Source organism: Osmerus eperlanus, chromosome 5 (genome assembly GCF_963692335.1).
Source record: "Osmerus eperlanus chromosome 5, fOsmEpe2.1, whole genome shotgun sequence".
NCBI classification, from domain to species: domain Eukaryota; kingdom Metazoa; phylum Chordata; class Actinopteri; order Osmeriformes; family Osmeridae; genus Osmerus; species Osmerus eperlanus.
Genome location: NC_085022.1, coordinates 23,460,568 through 23,482,779, shown reverse-complemented (window position 1 = coordinate 23,482,779; position 22,212 = coordinate 23,460,568). Strand labels below are relative to the sequence as shown.

Genomic DNA, 22,212 nt, shown 5'->3' with positions numbered 1-22,212 from the left:
ACATATCTCCCTAAGCTCTGCCCCTCTGTGCTCATTGGATGGGGATGTTAGCGGACTAATTTCCATTATTTTGCTAATAAAAGTTGCTTTGGTAAAACCTTGGCATCCTTCACAACAATGTCTACTGTAGTGTGTGTGTGTGGGGGGGGGGTTAAGGGTTGGGATGTGAGACCCTATGCATGTGAGTGTGCTTTTTCTTTCTGAAATACAATAATCCTCGATTGTGTGTGTGTTTGTGTAAATCAGTATGTTTTACATTTTCAGTCAATCACAATTCATAATGTGACAAACTCAAGATAACATTTTTAAAATGCTGGTTTGTGTCGTCTGTTGGGTAAAGGTATATGGTGCCAAGATAGGTGTTGCAGTGCCATCTAGTGGTGTCTGATTGTAAATTGCAACTGAAAGTCTAAAATTCGTTTTCTACACTGCTGGTTTGGCTGTCTGCAGTGATGCATACTAAACACCCAATGTTACAAACACTATATACATTTGTGTGTGTCTGAGTGTTTATCTAGACTGGTGTAGTGGACATTAGCTCCTTAACACTTATTGAGCTGAAAGACTCAATTTTCACTGATCGGATTGAAGGTTTTCAAATCAAATTTATTTGTATAGCCCTTTTTACACGCAAGCATGTCACAGAGGGCTTCACATATGCCCATAGAACTGCCCCTCAACCAACCTAAACCCTCAAGGAAGGCAAGGAAAAACTCCCAAAAAACTCTCAACAGGAGAAAAAAAATGGAAGAAACCTTGGGAGGAGCAATTCAGAGAGGGATCCCCTCCTCCAGAGACGGTTGGTGGGAGAGAGGAGCAGAACACAGGCTAAACATAGTCATACAGTGTCGATGGGTTTTTAAAACACCAAAATCCATTATTCAACTTTATAGATGTAGGACAGGACCGGGAGACTCGCGACCAGGTCCAGCGTTGGCTGACCGACGACCAGGCAGGTGCTGACAACTCAAACCCCCCACACCACAAGGGATGTGTGTGGGGGGGGACAGAGAGAGGAGAGCAGGGATTAGAGAATGCCAGGAGCAGCTAACAGTTACAGTCATAATAGAATGAGATCCCCACCGGTCAAGTGTGGACTGGTGCAGCAATTTAACAGTTTATTCCAGAGAAGTGGCGCTCTATATGAGAACGCCCTACCTCCAGCTGTTTTTTTCTTAATTTTGGGAACCACCAGATAGCCGGCATCTTGAGATCTAAGTGTCCTTGCGGGGCAATAGGGTGCAAGGAGACCGGAGAGGTACAGTGGTGCCAATCCATGCAGAGATTTGTAGGTTAGTAGTAGAACTTTGAAGTCAGCTCTGGCTTGGATAGGGAGCCAGTGTAGAGAGACAAGAGTAGATGTTATGTGATCAAACTTTCTTGTTCTGGTCAATAGTCTAGCAGCAGCATTTTGCACCAGCTGTACATTTTTTAGGTGGGTAATTGGGAGGCCAGAGAACAACACATTGCAATAGTCCAATCGGGACGTAACAAATGCATGTATTAGTTTTTCGGCATCATCCTTTGAGAGAAATTTTCGTATTTTGGCAATATTTTTGGTTCACTGGTTTTCAGGGCCATGGGTGATCAGGAATGTCTCTTATTATTCATGTCGACATGTGTCTCATACGTTTTTTTCGTATGAGACAGATGTCATACGACAGTTTTTTTCGAGTATTTTAGGCTACGTTTGTTGTGCGTGATAGCCAGGAAATGAAAAAAGCTAACAGTTTGGCTTTAAAATGTAAGAAGTACAGGGGGTCAGATGGCTGAGCGGTTAGGGAGTCGGGCTATTACATTTACTCATTTAGCAGACGCTCTTATCCAGAGCGATCAGAAGGTTGTTGGTTCGATTCCCGGCTGTCCCAAACGACGTTGTGTCCTTGGGCAAGGCACTTCACCTTACTTGCCTCGGGGAGGAATGTCCCTGTACTTACTGTAAGTCGCTCTGGATAGGAGCGTCTGCTAAATGACTAAAAATGTAAATGTAAAGTACAAAGGAGTGAAAGTAAAAAGTTGTCAGAAAAATTAATGAAGTAAAGTACTGATATCAGAAAAATGGGGGCGTGGCCAACATGTTGCGAATATGGGGCATGTAGCATAAGTGACAAATGCCAATATAAGACGACTTTATAAAAAAAAAATACTAATGCATTTATTTCAGCTTTATACCGTTTCTGTCCAGGAAGGTAAAAAAAAAAAAAAGTTGTGAGGTTGGGGTGCGCCCCTGCTTATCACCCCCCCCATAGGCATACCATTGAACACATACAGACCGGCGCACACACACGCTTTTCCGATCTCATGGCAATATGAGGACTGTCATAGGCTATTAGGCGAAGCTGCTCTGGTGTTTAATATTGCATGCAACTTCACTTTGACTACTTTGCAAAGCTGTCCTTCCATGAAAAAATTATAACAAAAGGATTTTGCCAGATTTATGCCATCACTGATGTTACGTAATGACGAAGGGATTCTATTCGACGGGACAGTGTTGATAAAAAAAAAAATATATAGCCTAGGTCTATATTTGGCCCACGGCAAATCGTAAACTTGCGAGAGAATTAAAAACTCGGAGATTTTACGTCCAGAATCATCCGGACTTTGAATATACATTTAAAGAGACGTTAATTGGGAATATTCAGAAGAAAACAACATGAGCTTTTGTGCAAATTTGACTTGAATCTCCCGAGTTTTTTTCTTGCAAGTTTTCGTAAAGTTGCGAGAATATTACCCCCCTCAACCGGCTCAGTAATTATTAGGCTAAATATATTTTATTTTTTTAACCAACAATGGTCCGCCCCTAATACGCCATACGCCCAACTAACCAGACCACTCTGTAATTAGCCTGTTTGAAAATAGCCTAATTGGAAATATAAGCCTTGACTGAATCCGATTTTTTTCGCATTTTAAATTGAGCTTGTAGGCTAACCTGAAAACAATTTTTATTGTGCAAATGAACTCCAGAGTAGCATGTCGTCTAAACCTAGCTAGCCTGATGTCGACACACCCCGACAAAAGCATGCCAAACACGCCCGTTTTAGTGAAATAGGACTGCTTTGGCATTCATCCACACCAGTGTGGATATTAGGCTATTTAAAATGGGCAAAGTAGGCCAATAAAACAGTGCACACTTTTAAGTAACGGTTGCCACTTTAATGGGCAATGTAGCCTAATCAATGTGTGCCTAATCAACATGTGCCTGCGAATGCGCCTGGCTTCGGCACTAACCGAGCGGGCAAAAAAGAGAACGCTCATTTGCGCCTTATTATTTCCCCCCTCTTTCTCTCCATCCATCCATCCCTCCTCACCGAACCATTAATTTATCTCCTCCTCCAGACTTTACATCCGGGTCATTCGCTAGTATTTGTCTCTTGTGTCCACCGTACTGCGCTACAGCCCCTTTGCCCGACTGCAACGCTTGCAAGATGGATAGTATGCCTGCCTTTTAAACGTAGCCTAATGGAAAAGACACTCTGAGCAGCCGGTCGCAAGGACCCGTGCAAGCACATACGAGATGATACGCTAGGCCAGGCTGTCGGATGGGCACCTTTTGGTGATACTCGCCCAACGATGTCCAAAAGCCTCAAGAAGAAAAATCACTGGACCAACAAAGTCCACGAAGCAGTGATATGTAGGAGCAAAGACGGAGAACTGGGGTTCGAACTGAAGGGGGGCGCGGAAAATGGGCAGTTTCCCTACTTCGGGGAGGTGAAGCAGGGTAAAGCGGCCGTGCAGAGCGGCAAGCTGGCCCAGGATGAACTGCTGCTGGAAGTAAACGACATGCCGGTGGCTGGTCTCACGACCCGGGACGTACTGGCCGTGATTAAACACTGCAAAGACCCGGTTCGCTTCAAGTGTGTCAAACAAGGTGAGGGACGGCCGTTACACTTATGAGCGTAAAACGGCAGCGGGCCGCCTCACAAATGTAGAGCCGTCTATTCGATTGTTAGTGTAGCCGAATACCTCGTACATCTGTGGAGCCTACAGAAGAGTAGGCTATCATGTGTGTTTGATGGCCAGATGCTAGCTGTTGTAAGTAGCCATCAGTTCACAAACACGTAGGATACATTTCCTGTGTATTGAGGACAGGACTGGTTGCTTAATGACGTAATGGAAAGAGATTAATTAGCTACTAGCCAGATCAATAGTCGGTTCATGCAATCGTAGCCCAAACGTGACATACGTCGCTTGCTGGTAAAATGTAAACTGGTTCAGAGCTTCTGACCAAGGGGGTGTGTCCTTTTCGGCTAGCTGCCACGGCCTGCGGCTGCTCCGTTATTCGCTAGAGGGACTGGGCTTTGCTATGTTTTGATAACAGTAAATGGTTTAAATGTGTTCGCCTACTTTAACCCGCAATAGGATTAGGCCTACCATGAGTAATATAGCCTATAAGGTATTGGCTACACCCACTACGAGACGGAAGATAGCATATGTGTAATAGCAAACCCATGCCATTATGCCGACAACACCGTCATAACGCAAGTGACAGGACAAAGGATGTTAGTTTAGGCATTTACCATTATCAATTGTTGTAGAAACGGCTGTTGTGGTTTAAGTTTAATTGGTACAGGCCTGTTGTCAGCCTGCATGGCTCTGCCATGGCCATCCATATGTTGCCATGGTTCCATATGTTGCCATGGTTCTCTGTGTGGACTGAGTTCCATCCTATAAACTGGCCACCAACAGTTAAGATAGCCCTCTGTCTCTCTGGGCTCCACATAGTACAAGGGTATCTGTCTGTGGGCCCCTGGATATTGGCTGAGGCTTTGAGAGGGGGCAAGTCTCCTCAGACGTTTCTGCGTGGTATGTAGTCATGGGGTGGTCTGTGAACATGGTTGGTTGTCATGGTGTAGTCTCTGGTGATATATTTTCCTGTAGTAATGTTGACTGGGTTGTGATCATGGTCTGTGTGTGTGTCACTGTGTCTGTGGTCATGGGATCTCTTTCTGTGGTCATGGCAAGGTGTCTGGTCATGGGGACTGTGTCCATGGTCATAGTTAGGTTTCTGTGGTCATGGCAAGGTGTCTGGTCATGGGGACTGTGTTCATGGTCATAGTTAGGTTTCTGTGGTCATAATGAGGTGCCTCTGCAGTTTGTGGTTGTGTGAAATGCTGGAGCTGTAGTCTGGAACTGTCTGACCTGCTTCTGTCAGGTTCCATAAAGGACAGAAAGGATCTCTGGGCCTGGTCTAACATAGCATCTGAAGTCTGAGATAATATACCTTCTCAGTCTCGCTGTGTTTGTTTCTGTGTCTCTGTCTTTCTCCTTCCCTGTCTCTCTTTCTGTGTATCTCTGTCTTCTCCTGTCTCTCTTTCTCTCAAGCTGTTTTTCTTTGAGTCTTTGCTCTGTCTCTCTATCTGTCTCACTGTTTCTTAATTTCTCAATCTCCCCTTCCTGCCCCCCAGGTGTACAGGGTTTACCCACTCTCTCTCCTGTAGCCCAGCCAATGTAAGGTCACACAGAGCACCTGCCTTCTAGTGTCTGAGTCTGGTAGGTGCCTCTCACGGTGGTGGGGCTGTCAGGCCAAATAGTGTCCTAGGGCCAAATAGTGTCCTACCTGACGTCACAATGTCCGTCGCTATGCCGACCTTAAATTCCTGAGATATCTACCTGTGCTAGCAGGAAACTGTCATGGTTGCTATACTGGTTACTAGGTAGGAAGTTTTGTATTTAGGCTTATTTAAACCAGTTGATTCTACTCTACGATTTAAAGTTTTCACTCGTTCGATATTCCCGAGACAGCAACGCGCGCAGGTAGAATACTATACGTGTTGCCTTCCCGGTCTGTTAAAATTGATGATAAATAAGTAATTTTTTTGACGAAAACAACTAACTAGCTAGCACTAGCTATCGAAGGAGTGAAAACTTTAAATCGTCCATCCATCCATCCATCATCTTCCGCTTGTCCGGGGGTCGGGTCGCGGGGGCAGCAACCTAAGCAGGGAGGCCCAGACTTTCCTCTCCCCGGCCACTTCCACCAGCTCTTCCTGGGGGACCCCGAGGCGTTCCCAGGCCAGCCGAGAGACATAGTCCCTCCAGCGTGTCCTGGGTCTTCCCCGGGGCCTCTTCCCAGTGGGACGTGCCCAGAACACCTCACCAGGGAGGCATCCAGGAGGCATCCTTATCAGATGCCCGAGCCACCTCAACTGGCCCCTCTCGACGCGGAGGAGCAGCGGTTCTACTCTGAGCCCCTCCCGGATGACCGAGCTTCTCACCCTATCTCTACTTTAAATCGTAGAGTAGAATAAACTGAGTTGTGGGAACCTGATTGGGTGTTGATGCAGGAATGCTGATGAACTGGGTCATGTGACCAACTGTTGTGGTTGGTGAGAATCAGTTGGACCCCTCTCTTCTGTCCCTCTCTCTACCTCTCCTCTGCCCTCAATTCTCTCATCCTCTCTTCCCTCCTCCCATCTTGTACTCTCCTTCTCCATACTTATCGCCAATACATTTACTCGTCTTGTATTCTCAGTTTTTCCTTTTGCTGTTTTTCTCTGTCTCCATCCTCTACTTTCTCTCCTCCACTTCCTCTTCTTCCGCCGCTGGGTTAGGGTTAGTCTGGGTTAGGGTTAGCCTGGGTTAGGGTTAGTCTGGGTTAGCCTGGGTTAGGGTTAGTCTGGGTTAGTCTGGGTTAGGGTTAGTCTGGGTTAGTCTGGGTTAGGGTTAGTCTGGGTTAGGGTTAGTCTGGGTTAGGGTTAGACTGGGTTAGGGTTAGGCTGGGTTAGGGTTAGTCTGGGTTAGGGTTAGCCTGGGTTAGGCTGGGTTAGGGTTAGGCTGGGAATGCAGGCAATGATGGCTTAGGGTTAGCTTCATAATGACACTGGAACTAACAGCTCATTGATTCAGCCCCATCCCCCATTTCTCCCTCTCTCCAGTGTGAGCACTCATTTCTTAACGTCTATCATCTTTTTCTTTTTTTCTCTTTACTTTCCCTCCCCCTCTGTCCATCCCATGGTAGTTCTCCTCAGTAGTGTCCAGGGCATGTGTGTGAGAGTGTGTGGTGACTCAGAAAGCTTCTGAGGGCTCTGCTAAGGCTGTATGCACACTAAAGCAGAGCTGTAAAGCAGGGCACACACACACACACACCCACACAGAAACCTTACTCCATTACAGAGTACTCTCAGTAAGTGGTAGGGCCGCTTGCCCGTCACATATACACAGGTAGACAGACACAGGCACACACTCACACACACACTCACAGTATGTAATAGGTATGTTCAGTCAGGTAGAAGTAGCAGTCCCTGAGGGAGAGGACAACTTGCTGCTCAGCTATAACCCCAGACCAGGGGCCTCAACCTGGCCTCGCACACCGTGTATAAGACTGTGGTTTAGGGGGTCCCCACAGTCTTATACTAACACTCTTATACACATATTGATACAAAACACATACATTTATAAATATACACATACACACACACACTATAAGAAACATGCACTCTGACTTGCAGACTCAGAGACACACACAGGAGAGTGATAGAGGACAGTAAATCCATGGCTCCATTAGTGCATGCACCATGCTGCAGTGCTGTCAGTGGGTAGCTCTAGAGGGCTGCTGGTCTTTGTGCACTATTTCTTTCTTTTGTCTCCCACTCAAACCTATGTAGACTGACTTGCCAGAAATTAATTGTTGTTAGACCCAGCAATGGTTAATTCAATTAAATATGTTCAGTCTCAAGGTGCCTGCCTCTTCCCTCATGTCCTCCTGCTGCCTCTTCCCTCATGTCCTCCTGCTGCCTCTTCCTCCTGCCTCCTTGCCTTCCTCCTGCCTCCTTGCCTGCCTCCTTGCCCTCCTCCTGCCTCCTTGCCTGCCTCCTTGCCCTCCTCCTGCCTCCTTGCCTGCCTCCTTGCCCTCCTCCTGCCTTCTTGTAAATCCACCGTTACCCCCTCCCCCATACTGGCTCCATGTTAGCAGGAGGCACCAGGCAGGAGGCAGCAGGCAGGAGGCAGCAGGCAGGAGGCACCAGGCAGGAGGCAGCAGGCAGGAGGCACCAGGCAGGAGGCAGCAGGCAGGAGGCAGCAGGCAGGAGGCACCAGGCAGGAGGCAGCAGGCAGGAGGCAGCAGGCAGGAGGCAGCAGGCAGGAGGCAGCAGGCAGGAGGCACCAGGCAGGAGGCAGCAGGCAGGAGGCAGGAGGCACCAGGCAGGAGGCAGCAGGCAGGAGGCAGGAGGCACCAGGCAGGAGGCAGCAGGCAGGAGGCAGGAGGCAGCAGGCAGGAGGGACCAGGCAGGAGGCAGCAGGCAGGAGGCAGGAGGCAGCAGGCAGGAGGCAGCAGGCAGGAGGCAGGAGGCAGGAGGCACCAGGCAGGAGGCAGCAGGCAGGAGGCAGCAGGCAGGAGGCACCAGGCAGGAGGCACCAGGCAGGAGGCAGCAGGCAGGAGGCAGCAGGCAGGAGGCAGCAGGCAGGAGGCAGCAGGCAGGAGGCACCAGGCAGGAGGCAGCAGGCAGGAGGCAGCAGGCAGGAGGCAGCAGGCAGGAGGCACCAGGCAGGAGGCAGCAGGCAGGAGGCACCAGGCAGGAGGCAGCAGGCAGCAGGCAGGAGGCAGCAGGCAGGAGGCAGCAGGCAGGAGGCAGCAGGCAGGAGGCAGCAGGCAGGAGGCAGCAGGCAGGAGGCACCAGGCAGGAGGCAGCAGGCAGGAGGCACCAGGCAGGAGGCAGCAGGCAGGAGGCACCAGGCAGGAGGCAGCAGGCAGGAGGCACCAGGCAGGAGGCAGCAGGCAGGAGGCACCAGGCAGGAGGCACCAGGCAGGAGGCAGGAGGAACCAGGCAGGAGGCAGCAGGCAGGAGGCAGCAGGCAGCAGGCAGGAGGCAGCAGGCAGGAGGCAGGAGGCAGCAGGCAGGAGGCAGCAGGCAGGAGGCAGCAGGCAGCAGGCAGGAGGCACCAGGCAGGAGGCAGCAGGCAGGAGGCAGCAGGCAGGAGGCACCAGGCAGGAGGCACCAGGCAGGAGGCAGGAGGCAGCAGGCAGGAGGCAGCAGGCAGGAGGCAGCAGGCAGGAGGCAGCAGGCAGGAGGCAGCAGGCAGGAGGCAGGAGGCAGGAGGCATCAGGCAGGAGGCAGCAGGCAGGAGGCAGCAGGCAGGAGGCAGCAGGCAGCAGGCAGGAGGCAGCAGGCAGGAGGCAGCAGGCAGGAGGCACCAGGCAGGAGGAAGGAGGCAGCAGGCAGGAGGCAGCAGGCAGGAGGCAGCAGGCAGGAGGCAGGGTGCTGGGTTGGGATGTGCAGATTGTGTGTCGTTCCACTGTTGGGGTGTGTGTGTGTGAAGTTCTAGATTTAGGGTGTGTGAGTGTCTATGGGTAGGGTATGTGTGTGTGATGGTCTAGGATGTGTTTGGTTCTAGGCTTACGGTGTGTGTGTTACAGTGAGAACCTGTGCCCAGGAGGGAATGGGGTTAGGGTTAGATGTCCATCGGTGACCAGGAAGTTATCTAGATCTTCAGACGCAGGATCATATATTGTCCTCCACAACAGACTTAACACTGTGGCAGAATGCTACAGCAGTCTGATGAGTCAGGCCTCCCAGGAAAACAAGCTCCACCTTGTAGTAATGGATCACCGGGATGATACGACTGATGCTGTGTTTGGGGTCAGATAAGTGGGGTGGTATGACTGTTGGATGCTTCATGTAGTGGCAGATACAGAACACATCACGTGACAGTGATTCTGCTATTAAAAGCTAGCTTCCTCTGGCTGAGATAAAACACCATATTCTGATGTTTATTCATGAGACAAAAAGAGAGGAGAAAAGAAAGGGATGGGATTGAGAATATACTGTGTATGTTAAATACAGAGAATGTGTATGTGTGTCGTCATGGCACCCTGACCCAGACCCCCATGCCTGTGTGTGTGTGTCTGTGTGTTGGTGTGTGCAGGCACTGTCATATATTTACTGCAAAAGCAAGAATGGTTCACTATGTGTCTGTAGACCATCTCCAAGTGTGTGTGTGTGTGATCGAGAGCTTCTTCTGTCACACTGGCACGCTCACCCTTCAAGACTCGGAGAGGGGCTGGGGAGGGGGGGGGGAACTGTGCCTTCATCTTCAACCCTGGAGGGAGTACCTGAGATGGCTCATATTTCTAGCTGGGGATCGTCACTGTGTGTCTGTCTAAGACAATTTTTTGTTTCAAATCATGTTGCTAATCTGAGGATTACTTCTTTACCACATTTACATTTATGCATTTAGCAGACGCTTTTATCCAAAGCGACTTCCAAGAGAGAGCTTTACAAAAGAGCATAGGTCACTGATAATAACAACGAGAAGCCCCAAACATTGCGAGCAGCCAAAACATTAAGCATACATTGTGGAAAACCAAATACGTGCCAAAGGGAAGAACCATAAGAGCATGCAGTTAAACAAGTTACAATTGAACAACATGAAACTCCCCACAAGAGTGCAAGAGTGTACCTGTAGAAAAAACAATCAACAGTAAAAATATTTCACAGCGAGTACAAGAATTTGAAACCGTTACAACTAACCAACAAGAGCAACAAGTCTCTCAATACGAGTCATTGTGATCCTGGAGGAAACTAACATCAGGTTCAGCCAAGCATTCCTAAGTGCCGTTGTACTCCCGGAACAAGTGCGTCTTGAGCCTTTTCTTGAAGGTGGGGAGACAGTCAGTGTCCCTGATGGAGGTGGGGAGTTGATTCCACCATTGGGGGGCCAGACAGGAGAAGAGCTTGTGTTGGGACCGAGCGCTCTTGAGCGGTGGGACCACCAGACGGTTGTCAGAAGAAGACCGTAGGTGGCGGGGGGGGGGGGGGGGGGGGGGGGGGCGTGTAAGGCTGGAGGAGAGACTTGATGTAGTCGGGTGCAGTCCCGTTCACCGCTCGGAAGGTCAGTACCAGGGTCTTGAATCTGATACGGGCCGTGATGGGAAGCCAGTGGAGGGAGATGAGGAGCGGGGTAACATGGGAGCATCTGGGTAGATTGTAGACCAGACCACACATTTAAAAGTATCTTAATATTAATTGTATGCTAGTAACACTGTAGTGTGTGTGTCTGAGTGTATATGTGTATGTCCCTTAGGACAGCAGTAGTCCAATGAAGAGATGGAGAATGGCTTCTTCTTCTGGGACAGGATGTGTAGTTAAAGATGCTGTAAAGCAGAACTGTAAATGAGTTTTAAGTTCCTCACACCACAGAAGAATGTGTTGTTAACTACCCATCCAAATTCGAATAAAAAAAAAAAACACAGACAAGTATGTTAAATTAGTCTTTCAAATCGTGAGAAAATCAGCAGTCTTCTCTTCTTGATACTGGGGGGGGCGTGTTGCCCGAAGGAGCTGAAGCTCCGCCCCCTCGAATTTATTGAATTTAACAACAGCAACTCTAGCTAAATCAATTGCAGATATCAGAACAGACCTACCTGCAGTCTCTGAGTGTTTTATGTGTTAATTACTTTGTCTTTGCATCGCACCAGCTGATTAACAGAATGCAGGTTATATAAACCGTCTGTGATCTGACGTAGATAGGTGGCTGTGACGTAGATAGGTTGGGTTTTGCCCCGCCTAAACAAAACCTGAGCTGAAAACGGGTGAGAAACTATTCAACGGTCTTACTCCACATTTCAGTGCCAAAAAGTTTTTTGTGCTTTGCACATGCTTTCAGGAACTCATTTCACACGTATATAATGTACTGAGAAGCAAATCATGGAATTAGCTTTATAGCATCTTTAAAGGACTTCAATCAGCAGTAGGGTGACCAGACGTCCAGATTTCGTCCGGACAGTCCGGTTTTCCAGCCCTTTTTCCGGACCGCTGTTGCGTGTCCTCATTTTCGCCCTTTTGTCTTCCTTTTTTACCCTTCCTGCCCACCGTCGCAATTTACCACTCACCAATTGCTCAGTAGGCTTTCAGATGCCAAAAAGACAGACCTCCTTCAAACCTACGTGGAGTTCAGAACTCCACTTTGCCACTGCCCCCCCCCCCCCCGGTAAACAACTTTTTGGGATTGTCCTCCTTTTTGACCCTTTATCCTCCTCTTCAGGGTCATGCTTCTGGTCACCCTAATCAGGAGAGACCTGGGATGAGTAAAGTGATGTTTATTTACAGAGATGATGCCCAGCATCAGAGGAGGACTCCCCCATGGGGTCCGGACACTGGCGTCAGCCGACCACCCAGCCAGAGGAGTCGAGGAACAACGAACAAACGCACCGGGTGGCGACGGGGAGGTGAACGGTCGCGCATGGACAAACTAAACGGGGAGAAACGTATTTAAAGGCACAGCATCATTGTGATGGGCTGGCAGCTACAAGGTGGATTTGACACCGCTAATTGACAGAAGAGAGCGGCTAATTGATACTGAACCCAGATGACAGCCCGGCATAGGAAAGAGGAAAGGAGAGAGCGTTCATAGAGGGTGGAGTGAGTAGTGAAACATTATCGTATATGCCCGAGTGCAGGGATCGGTCTGTCCTGATTGAACTTGCGCCAAGCTTCATTAAGACTACATTCACACTTGGTTTTCTCTCACCCTTTACCAGCTGTTTCCACCCAGTATTGACCATTGATTATTTGACTGAACTCCTACCTGTGTTAACCCTTTCCAACCCCCGTGGATGTGACACACTGACCTTTTAGACACATTTCTCCTTTTCATCTACTCTTTCTTGGTCGCTGTAACTTTATTTACGTCTTACTCCCTCTCTTTCACCATTTCAGGCACCAAGAGGCTCTGCTCCTTATCGCTTTCACTGCCTCTGTCTCTCCTCCTCCTTGCCTTCCTAGCTTCTCTCCGCCTTTTCTTTGCCAGACAGTGTTAACAATGAGGTCATTTCCTGAACTGGAGGGCATAATCAGGAAAATAGTTATGTTGGAAGGGGTGGGGCGGGGGTGGTCGGAGGGTGGGGGTGGTCGGAGGGTGGGGGTGGTCGGAGGGTGGGGGTGAGGGCAAACCAGGAAATAGTGCTGGAGGGAGAGAGAGAAGAAATGGAGAGAGAACAAACAATATGCAGGATATTTTTTTTGTTAGAGAATGGAAAAGTAGAAAGAGAAAAGCAAACAATATGCATGAAGTTTCCTCTGCAGTGTGACCCCTGAAGGCAGCGTGTGTGTGTCTGTGTGTATTTGTGTGTTGTGTGACCCCTGAAGGCAGCGTGTGTGTGTCTGTGTGTATTTGTGTGTTGTGTGACCTCTGAAGGCAGTATGTGTGTGCCTGTGTGTATTTGTGTATTGTGTGACCTTTGAAGGCAGTGTAGGCTGGCTGTGTTCAGCTTCTATTGATCTGACTCTCTGGATCTCACTCTGTTTACTTTCCATGACAACCACTTCATCCTGCGCCTTCCAGCCTTAGCCCCCAGTCTCAGGTCCTGGGTACAATCCCTGCTTTGGTTGGTGTTTTGGTGGGTTATCTCCTGGGCCTTTTTGTGTGGAATGGATTGGAATGGATTCTCCACGTGCTCACATGAGTTTCCTCCAGAAAAGAATTCCCATAAAAACACACAGATCCCCCTCCTGCAATATCCCTGGCCAGGGCCTGGCTTAACCCAGGACGTAGGTGAGTAGTTGAACTTGGCCTCTGGTCGCTGTTGATGTGGCTGACCACTGCTCCTGGCTGCCTTGGAGGAAGGACAGCAGGATGGGATCAATACAGAGAAAGAGTTTCTTCGGTGGACACTTCCTGCATGTGTGTATTTCCCAGTGTCGCCGCTCCCTGCATGTGTGTATGCGTCAGGCTGCTCCCTGCATGTGTGTATGCGTCAGGCTGCTCCCTGCATGTGTGTATGCGTCAGGCTTGAGAGACCAATAAACCTTTCTTCTATCCTTTACCATAGTACCTGTTTAGTACCATTATGTCACCTGCTTGTGGCCTGTTTGGAGCCATGTATCTATGCATGTGTGGTCCAAACCTGCACCGTGTGACCTGCAGCTGCATGGTACATGTGTGTGTGTGTGTGTGCTGTAAGGCCTGTGCTGAGATGTGGATCATAGCATCAGTTTGGAGAGAGTTGGGGTCTCTTAGGAGCATCTGGACCTACACACACACACACTGACACACACACACTCACACAGACACTCACACACACACTCACACACACACACACACCCACATGCAGACACAAACACACCCACACTCTGCTGCTTGCTGACACACAAACACAGCTGCACACACACAACACTGACCCAAAGCCACACTCCTGCGCAGTCTTACCATCGGATGACAGGGGGCGCTGCAGGATTGTGGAATCATCCTGACCAATCAGCAGCCAGCTATGTAGAAGCCCGGCTTCCTACTGGCAGATCCCTTTTTTCCTCTGTTGTCTCCCGACATCGTCGTCTCTCCATTTCTCCATCTCTCTTTCTCTCTCCCTTCCCCCGTCTCCATCTCCCTTCCTGGGATGTGATTAGCTGCAGAGGGGGTCTGTGTGCTAGGAACATTGGTTGTGTAGCATGGCAGGGGGACGTAGAGGTTGGCCGAGCCCAGTGACCGTGCACCGTGGCTGGGAACGGGAATAGAGGACGCCTGGGAGGGCAGGCTCGCTGTGGACGTTTACCTGGAGAACGGACCTGATCATCCTTCTGCCCTGGCCTCTCTGGGGATGCAGCTGAGGAGCTCCCGGCTCCACACCGCCTGGTGTGTGTCTGTGTCTTTGTGTCTGTTTCACGTCTGTCCCTGCGTGTGGCAAAATGCAAGGTGTATACTGTGAGATTAAGATTGTGTAATTTAGGTTTCACAAGATGTATTTGTGCTGGTTGTTCTCTGCTCTGCTTGGCGGTGGTCAAGGTGGTGTCAAGATTTTTGACATAAATTCTGATTCCAGGGGACAGGCAGCCCGCAGTAGTGTTGTTGTGACTGTCTGCAAAGTAGGTGTACGTGTTCATGTGTGTGTAGCATATCCTCCTGAACAGTAAACATCATAATTTTCATGTATGCATGAGTGAGGGGACATGTTTGTCATTTGTAAATGGAAGTAGGCCAGAGTGTGCCACAATCTGTGTGTGTGTGTGTGTGTGTCCTCTTTGGAATAGAAGCGCTTAGTGTCTCTGATCAGGGTTACGGTAACCCGTTAACCCTGACCCTGTGATCAGGGATCCATTTAAGTACCACTTCCTTCCTCCTTTTTCATTCATTAATAAATTCCTAGTTCCTTCATTGCTGTGAAGAGCAGAGGAGGTTGATAAAAGGTGTAGTGAGTGTATGGGTGGTGTTTATTCTAACCCTCCATCTCCTCCACTGTGTAGGGGGTGTGGTTGACAAGGACCTACGCCACTACCTCAACCTGCGCTTCTCCAAGGGCTCCCTTGACCACGACCATCAGCAGATCATCAGGGACAACCTCTACCTCCGCACTGTGCCCTGTGAGTCTCTCTCTCACACACACACTCACACACACACACAATATATCCTCTCTTATCCTCTCCTCTTTACAGTATGTTAGCATTATGTGCACGCTTACAGACGCACACATACACACCTCCACTGCAGACGCACACATACACACCTCCACTGCAGACGCACACATACACACCTCCACTGCAGGCGCACACATACACACCTCCACTGCAGGCGCACACATACACACCTCCACTGCAGGCACACACAGCCTCGCTTCTTCACCTTCTCCTCCATTCTACTATCTCTGTCTTCTTATAGGCTCTTCTCATCCCTCTCTTCCACCTTCCCTTCCCTACCCTCCTCCCCTCCCCTCCTCCCCCCCTCCCCTCCTCCCCTCTCCTCCTTCCCTACCCTCCTCCCCTACCCTCCTTCCCTCCTCCCCTCTCCTCCTTCCCTACCCTCCTACCCTCCTCCCCTACCCTCCTTCCCTACCCTCCTTCCCTCCTTCCCTACCCTCCTCCCCTACCCTCCTTCCCTACCCTCCTTCCCTACCCTCCTCCCCTTCCCTCCTTCCCTACCCTTCTCCCCTTCCCTCCTTCCCTACCCTCCTACCCTCCTTCCTTACCCTCCTTCCCTCCTTCCCTACCCTACCCTCCTCCCCTACCCTCCTTCCCTACCCTCCTTCCCTACCCTCCTCCCCTTCCCTCCTCCCCTTCCCTCCTTCCCTACCCTCCTCCCCTTCCCTCCTTCCCTACCCTCCTACCCTCCTTCCTTACCCTCCTTCCCTCCTTCCCTACCCTCCTCCCCTTCCCTCCTCCCCTACCCTCCTTCCCTACCCTCCTCGCCTTCCCTCCTTCCCTACCCTCCTTCCCTACCCTCCTCCCCTTCCCTCCTCCCCTTCCCTCCTTCCCTACCCTTCTCCCCTTCCCTCCTTCCCTACCCTCCTACCCTCCTTCCTTACCCTCCTTCCCTCCTTCCCTACCCTCCTCCCCTTCCCTCCTTCCCTAGCCCCCTACCCTCCATCCCTACCCTCCTCGCCTTCCCTCCTTCCATGCACTCATCATTCCCTCCTTCCCTCCTTCCCTACCCTCCTTCCCTACCCTCCTCCCCTACCCTCCTTCCCTACCCTCCTTCCCTCCTCCCCTACCCTCCTTCCCTACCCTTCTCCCCTTCCCTCCTACCCTCCTTCCCTTCCCTCCTTCCCTACCCCCCTACCCTCCTACCCTCCTTCCCTCCTTCCCTCCTTCCCTCCTCCCCTTCCCTCCTTCCGTACACTCATCTTTCTCTACCTACTCTGGCTGACGTAGATACCTCCTCCACTCTTTCTTTCATTCAAGCTTTATGTCTCCCTCTCTCTTCCGTCCTTCACAATCGCTCTTCATGTGTCTCTCTCTTACTCTCACTCTCATTCTCTCTCTCTTTCTCCCTCTCTCTTTCTCTCCCTCTATCTTTCTCCATCTCTCTTTCTCTACCTCTCTTGCTCTCTCTTTCTTTGTCTCTCTCTTTCTCCCTCTCTCTTATATTTACCCCTCTCTCTTTTCTCTCTCTCACACTCCTTCACACATACACACCTCCACTGCAGGCGCACACATACACACCTCCACTGCAGGCACACACAGCCTCGCTTCTTCACCTTCTCCTCCATTCTACTATCTCTGTCTTCTTATAGGCTCTTCTCATCCCTCTCTTCCACCTTCCCTTCCCTACCCTCCTCCCCTCCCCTCCTCCCCCCCTCCCCTCCTCCCCTCTCCTCCTTCCCTACCCTCCTCCCCTACCCTCCTTCCCTCCTCCCCTCTCCTCCTTCCCTACCCTCTTACCCTCCTCCCCTACCCTCCTTCCCTACCCTCCTTCCCTCCTTCCCTACCCTCCTCCCCTACCCTCCTTCCCTACCCTCCTTCCCTACCCTCCTCCCCTTCCCTCCTTCCCTACCCTTCTCCCCTTCCCTCCTTCCCTACCCTCCTACCCTCCTTCCTTACCCTCCTTCCCTCCTTCCCTACCCTCCTCCCCTACCCTCCTTCCCTCCTCCCCTCTCCTCCTTCCCTACCCTCCTCCCCTACCCTCCTTCCCTACCCTCCTTCCCTCCTTCCCTACCCTCCTCCCCTACCCTCCTTCCCTACCCTCCTTCCCTACTCTCCTCCCCTTCCCTCCTCCCCTTCCCTCCTTCCCTACCCTCCTCCCCTTCCCTCCTTCCCTACCCTCCTACCCTCCTTCCTTACCCTCCTTCCCTCCTTCCCTACCCTCCTCCCCTTCCCTCCTCCCCTACCCTCCTTCCCTACCCTCCTCGCCTTCCCTCCTTCCCTACCCTCCTTCCCTACCCTCCTTCCCTACCCTCCTCCCCTTCCCTCCTCCCCTTCCCTCCTTCCCTACCCTTCTCCCCTTCCCTCCTTCCCTACCCTCCTACCCTCCTTCCTTACCCTCCTTCCCTCCTTCCCTACCCTCCATCCCTACCCTCCTCGCCTTCCCTCCTTCCATGCACTCATCATTCCCTCCTTCCCTCCTTCCCTACCCTCCTTCCCTACCCTCCTCCCCTACCCTCCTTCCCTACCCTCCTTCCCTCCTCCCCTACCCTCCTTCCCTACCCTTCTCCCCTTCCCTCCTACCCTCCTTCCCTTCCCTCCTTCCCTACCCCCCTACCCTCCTACCCTCCTTCCCTCCTTCCCTCCTTCCGTACACTCATCTTTCTCTACCTACTCTGGCTGACGTAGATACCTCCTCCACTCTTTCTTTCATTCAAGCTTTATGTCTCCCTCTCTCTTCCGTCCTTCACAATCGCTCTTCATGTGTCTCTCTCTTACTCTCACTCTCATTCTCTCTCTCTTTCTCCCTCTCTCTTTCTCTCCCTCTATCTTTCTCCATCTCTCTTTCTCTACCTCTCTTGCTCTCTCTTTCTTTGTCTCTCTCTTTCTCCCTCTCTCTTATATTTACCCCTCTCTCTTTTCTCTCTCTCACACTCCTTCACTCAGTTGGTCGCCAGGCTCTTAGCCTGAGGTTTCCACGGCAACCACCTTCTCGTCTCCAGGCCTGCGTCGCCGTAACGCCCTGCCCCCTCCTGCAAACAGCACACACACACACCCACAAACTCACACGCAGGATGGAGACATGCTCGCAAAACACACTCTCTACACATGCTCTTAAGACAGACAGCTAGGACATCTGTGTGGGGCAGGGTGCTGTTATGAGAGAAAGTGTGGGGAGGTGAGGAAACACTTTGGTCTGTCATGTCATTATGACATTAGTGACTGACAAACTGTACCTTAGTGATGCTTGCTTGTGTGTGTGTCTGTGTACAGTTTCATGAGGAAGGCTGTGTGTGCATGTGGTCGTGTTCAGGAAGGCCCTGTCATTTCTGTGACTGACATTGCAATGATGTTGTCCCCTGCAGTGTTCAGTGCGCACACACACACACATACACACACACACACACACATTTACATTTAGTCAGCCCCTGATGTCTCCAGTGCATAGATTGATTGGTTTGTGACACAACACAGTTCATGTCTGCTATGTTCTCAGGTTGTGTAGAAGAGCATGAGGCAAACATTTTCCTAGTTTGACATCTTGGTTCAAGACCCTCTCTAACCCTAACCTCTCCTGTACTGTATTATGTGAGTGTGACGTTGGCCCTGGGGTGCGTGTGTTGTATTCAATGCAGTTTAGAAACTTCCGACCGTTCTTCAACATTCCTGGTCCAGTCTTTTCAGCTCCTTCAAGCTGTGCTGTGCTGTGCCAGTGAGCATCAAGCTGTGCTGTGCTGTGCCAGGGCAGTGAGCATCAAGCTGTGCTGTGCTGTGCCAGTGAGCATAAAGCTGTGCTGTGCTGTGCCAGGGCAGTGAGCATCAAGCTGTGCTGTGCTGTGCCAGTGAGCATCAAGCTGTGCTGTGCTGTGCCAGGGCACTGAGCATCAAGCTGTGCTGTGCTGTGCCAGGGCAGTGAGCATCAAGCTGTGCTGTGCCAGTGTGCATCAAGCTGTGCTGTGCTGTGCCAGGGCAGTGAGCATCAAGCTGTGCTGTGCCAGTGTGCATCATGCTGTGCCAGTGAGCATCAAGCTGTGCAGTGCTGTGCCAGGGCAGTGAGCATCAAGCTGTGCTGTGCCAGTGTGCATCAAGCTGTGCTGTGCCAGTGTGCATCATGCTGTGCCAGTGAGCATCAAGCTGTGCAGTGATGTGCCAGGGCAGTGAGCATCAAGCTGTGCTGTGCCAGTGAGCATCATGCTGTGCTGTGCCAGGGCAGTGAGCATCTCTTGCCAGCCAGCCAGCGTTATTTTTACAGTATGTGTTGGGTGTTTTGCACTGTGTGATGGCGGCATGTTGAGTCGATGACACAGAAAGGATTGTTTAACATGCTCACACAGCTGCACCATCACTAAGCCTCTCTCCTCCTATCTTTTTTCCTCTCTTTCCTCTCTCTTCTCTCTCTCCTCTCCTTTATCCTCTCCCTGCTCTCTCTATCCTGTCTCTCCTCACCTTGTCCTTTATCTGTTCTCCACGTTTCTTTTGTCCCACTCGTATCTCCTATCTCTCCTTCTGTCCTATCCCTCTGTCATTTTCCTGCCCCCTCTCTTCTATCGGTCTCACTCCTCCTCTCACCCTTCTCTCTCATTTCTTTTCCTTCTCTTCCAATCTCTCTCTGAATTATTTCATTCTGCTCCTGTCTTTCACCATTAACCTTCTCTCAGGTCTCACTCAGTCCAACTTCTATCTGTCCTCTCTCCCTCTCTCTCTCTTCTTTCTCTCTGTTAGACAGATCAAATAAGGGGATGGAGGCTGGCAACAGCTCAAGTCTGTCCTGCCTGTCTGTCAGTCAGGACTCAAGAGTTTGTCGCTACTCAAGACCGACCCTTACTACGGTATGATAAAGGATATTTATAAGCAGAGTTGACATTCTGTTCATTGTTTCTTGATATCTAAAGAACAACTATCGGATGAGACTATCCAGTATCCCCCCCGCCCCCCATTGTGTTCTCAGCAGCCTTCTGATGACCCCTGACTGTCCCCCTGGGTCAGCCTGTTGCATAACTACGTCATCTCTGCGTCATTAGGCTCCTGTTGTTGCATCTCTCACAGGGCCTTTCAGCTCCACAACAACACAGCACCAGATTTCTATAGTTCTGGGTTAGGGTTAGGACCCTGGACCTCAGCAGGGCTTGTGTTGTGTGTGGTAGGGTTAGGGTTAGGACCCTGGACCTCAGCAGGGCTTGTGTTGTGTGTGGTAGCCTGGACCTCAGCAGGGCTTGTGTTAGGGTTAGGACCCTGGACCTCAGCAGGGCTTGTGTTAGGGTTAGGACCCTGGACCTCAGCAGGGCTTGTGTTAGGGTTAGGACCCTGGACCTCAGCAGGGCTTGTGTTAGGGTTAGGACCCTGGACCTCAGCAGGGCTTGTGTTGTGTGTGGTAGCCTGGACCTCAGCAGGGCTTGTGTTAGGGTTAGGACCCTGGACCTCAGCAGGGCTTGTGTTAGGGTTAGGACCCTGGACCTCAGCAGGGCTTGTGTTGTGTGTGGTAGCCTGGACCTCAGCAGGGCTTGTGTTGTTGTGGTAGCCTGGACCTCAGCAGGGCTTGTGTTGTGTGTGGTAGGGTTAGGGTTAGGACCCTGTGTTGTTGTGGTAGCCTGGATTGTTGCACTATGAGTTCCCTGCTCTCCAGCCCAGCCGTCAAGGTGTGCGTCAGTTCCCTTGTGTGTGTGTGTGTGTGCGTCAGTTCCCTTGTGTGTGTGTGTGTGTGCGTCAGTTCCCTTGTGTGTGTGTGTGTGTGCGTCAGTTCCCTTGTGTGTGTGTGTGTGTGCGTCAGTTCCCTTGTGTGTGTGTGTGTGTGCGTTTCCTGACAGGCAGACGCCACTCTGCATCAGGACGTGCTGACAGTCTGAAGGGCACTGGGAAGAGAGATTGGTGTGTGTGAGTGGGAAGGGGAAAGGGGGTTCTGTGTCCAGAGGCGTCACTCTGCTGATGGGTGGGTGAGGGCGGGGGGAGGAGGGAGGCAGGTTCTTTGCCTCCATATCTTTCACCCCTGCCACTCATCCAGATTGGTTTATTCTTAACAGGCACACACAAACTCACACACACCAGTGTTCAAAGACACCAATCACAATGTGATTCTGTGGGGGAACTGAATCACATAAAAGGATTTGTGTTTTTTCTCAAAAAATGTATCTGCAAGTGCATTTTCATGATCAAAATGGAAAATATTGAACATGATTAATGACTAATGAGTTTTTGGAGGGCTTTTTGTGCTAAGCTTTGGCCAGGTTTCAGGGCCCTCCCCACCTACTGAGGTTCCAGATCAAGCCTTTTATTAGCATTTATCTCTGTGTCTGTTTACTGTCTACCTATCTCTAGCTCTCATGCATTCAATGTAGTCTGTTGAATGCAGATCATTTAGACTGTAGACTAGACTCTAAACAATTGAATGGAGAATAGTCACTAAATGACGGACGGACAAAAATCCTTTTAGATCGTCTCCTCGTCCGATGTCTTCGTCTTGCTCGGATGACTGCTGTCATTTCACCAGGAGGCATATAAGGGAACCCGCGTGCATCCAGGTTTACACCTGCTTTTAAGAGGCCCAGAATTTTAACCGCAAAATAGAGGCGCACTTTCACAGGCGGTTTTTGTACCGCAGAATACATAATTAGGCGCACTTTACGCATCCCCTCCCATCTCTTTATGGGAAACTCCCACTTTCCCCTTGACCCTCCCGTGAATGCATATGCATGACACGGAAAAGCGCAATTTGCCATTTTCAGTTCCCGCGACAGGCAGTCTGCGCTTTTACCTCAGTGCGGCATGTTTGTACATACCTCGCCATGCTTTTACACGCAAATTGCAAAACAAGTACGCCTGATGTTGGCGCAAAAGTAGTTAGTTAGCGTTAGTACATGAGGCCCTGTGTGTCTTGATGCCGACTGGTCTGCTATGTGCTGAATGTGACAGAATGCAATATTTTCTTCTTTGA

The 22,212-nt window shown here is 50.7% G+C and overlaps 1 protein-coding gene across 1 annotated transcript in view; it reads left to right on the top strand.

Annotated features, from left to right (window-relative positions):
* Nucleotides 1–3,321: 3,321 nt before the first annotated feature.
* LOC134021724 (membrane-associated guanylate kinase, WW and PDZ domain-containing protein 2-like) overlaps nt 3,322–22,212 on the top strand; it is a 56,056-nt gene continuing 37,165 nt past the window's right edge. Inside the window, 2 exon segments of the mRNA XM_062462824.1 lie at nt 3,322–3,868; nt 15,174–15,290. Coding sequence (XP_062318808.1) covers nt 3,571–3,868; nt 15,174–15,290 — 415 coding nt within the window. The 5' untranslated portion in view covers nt 3,322–3,570.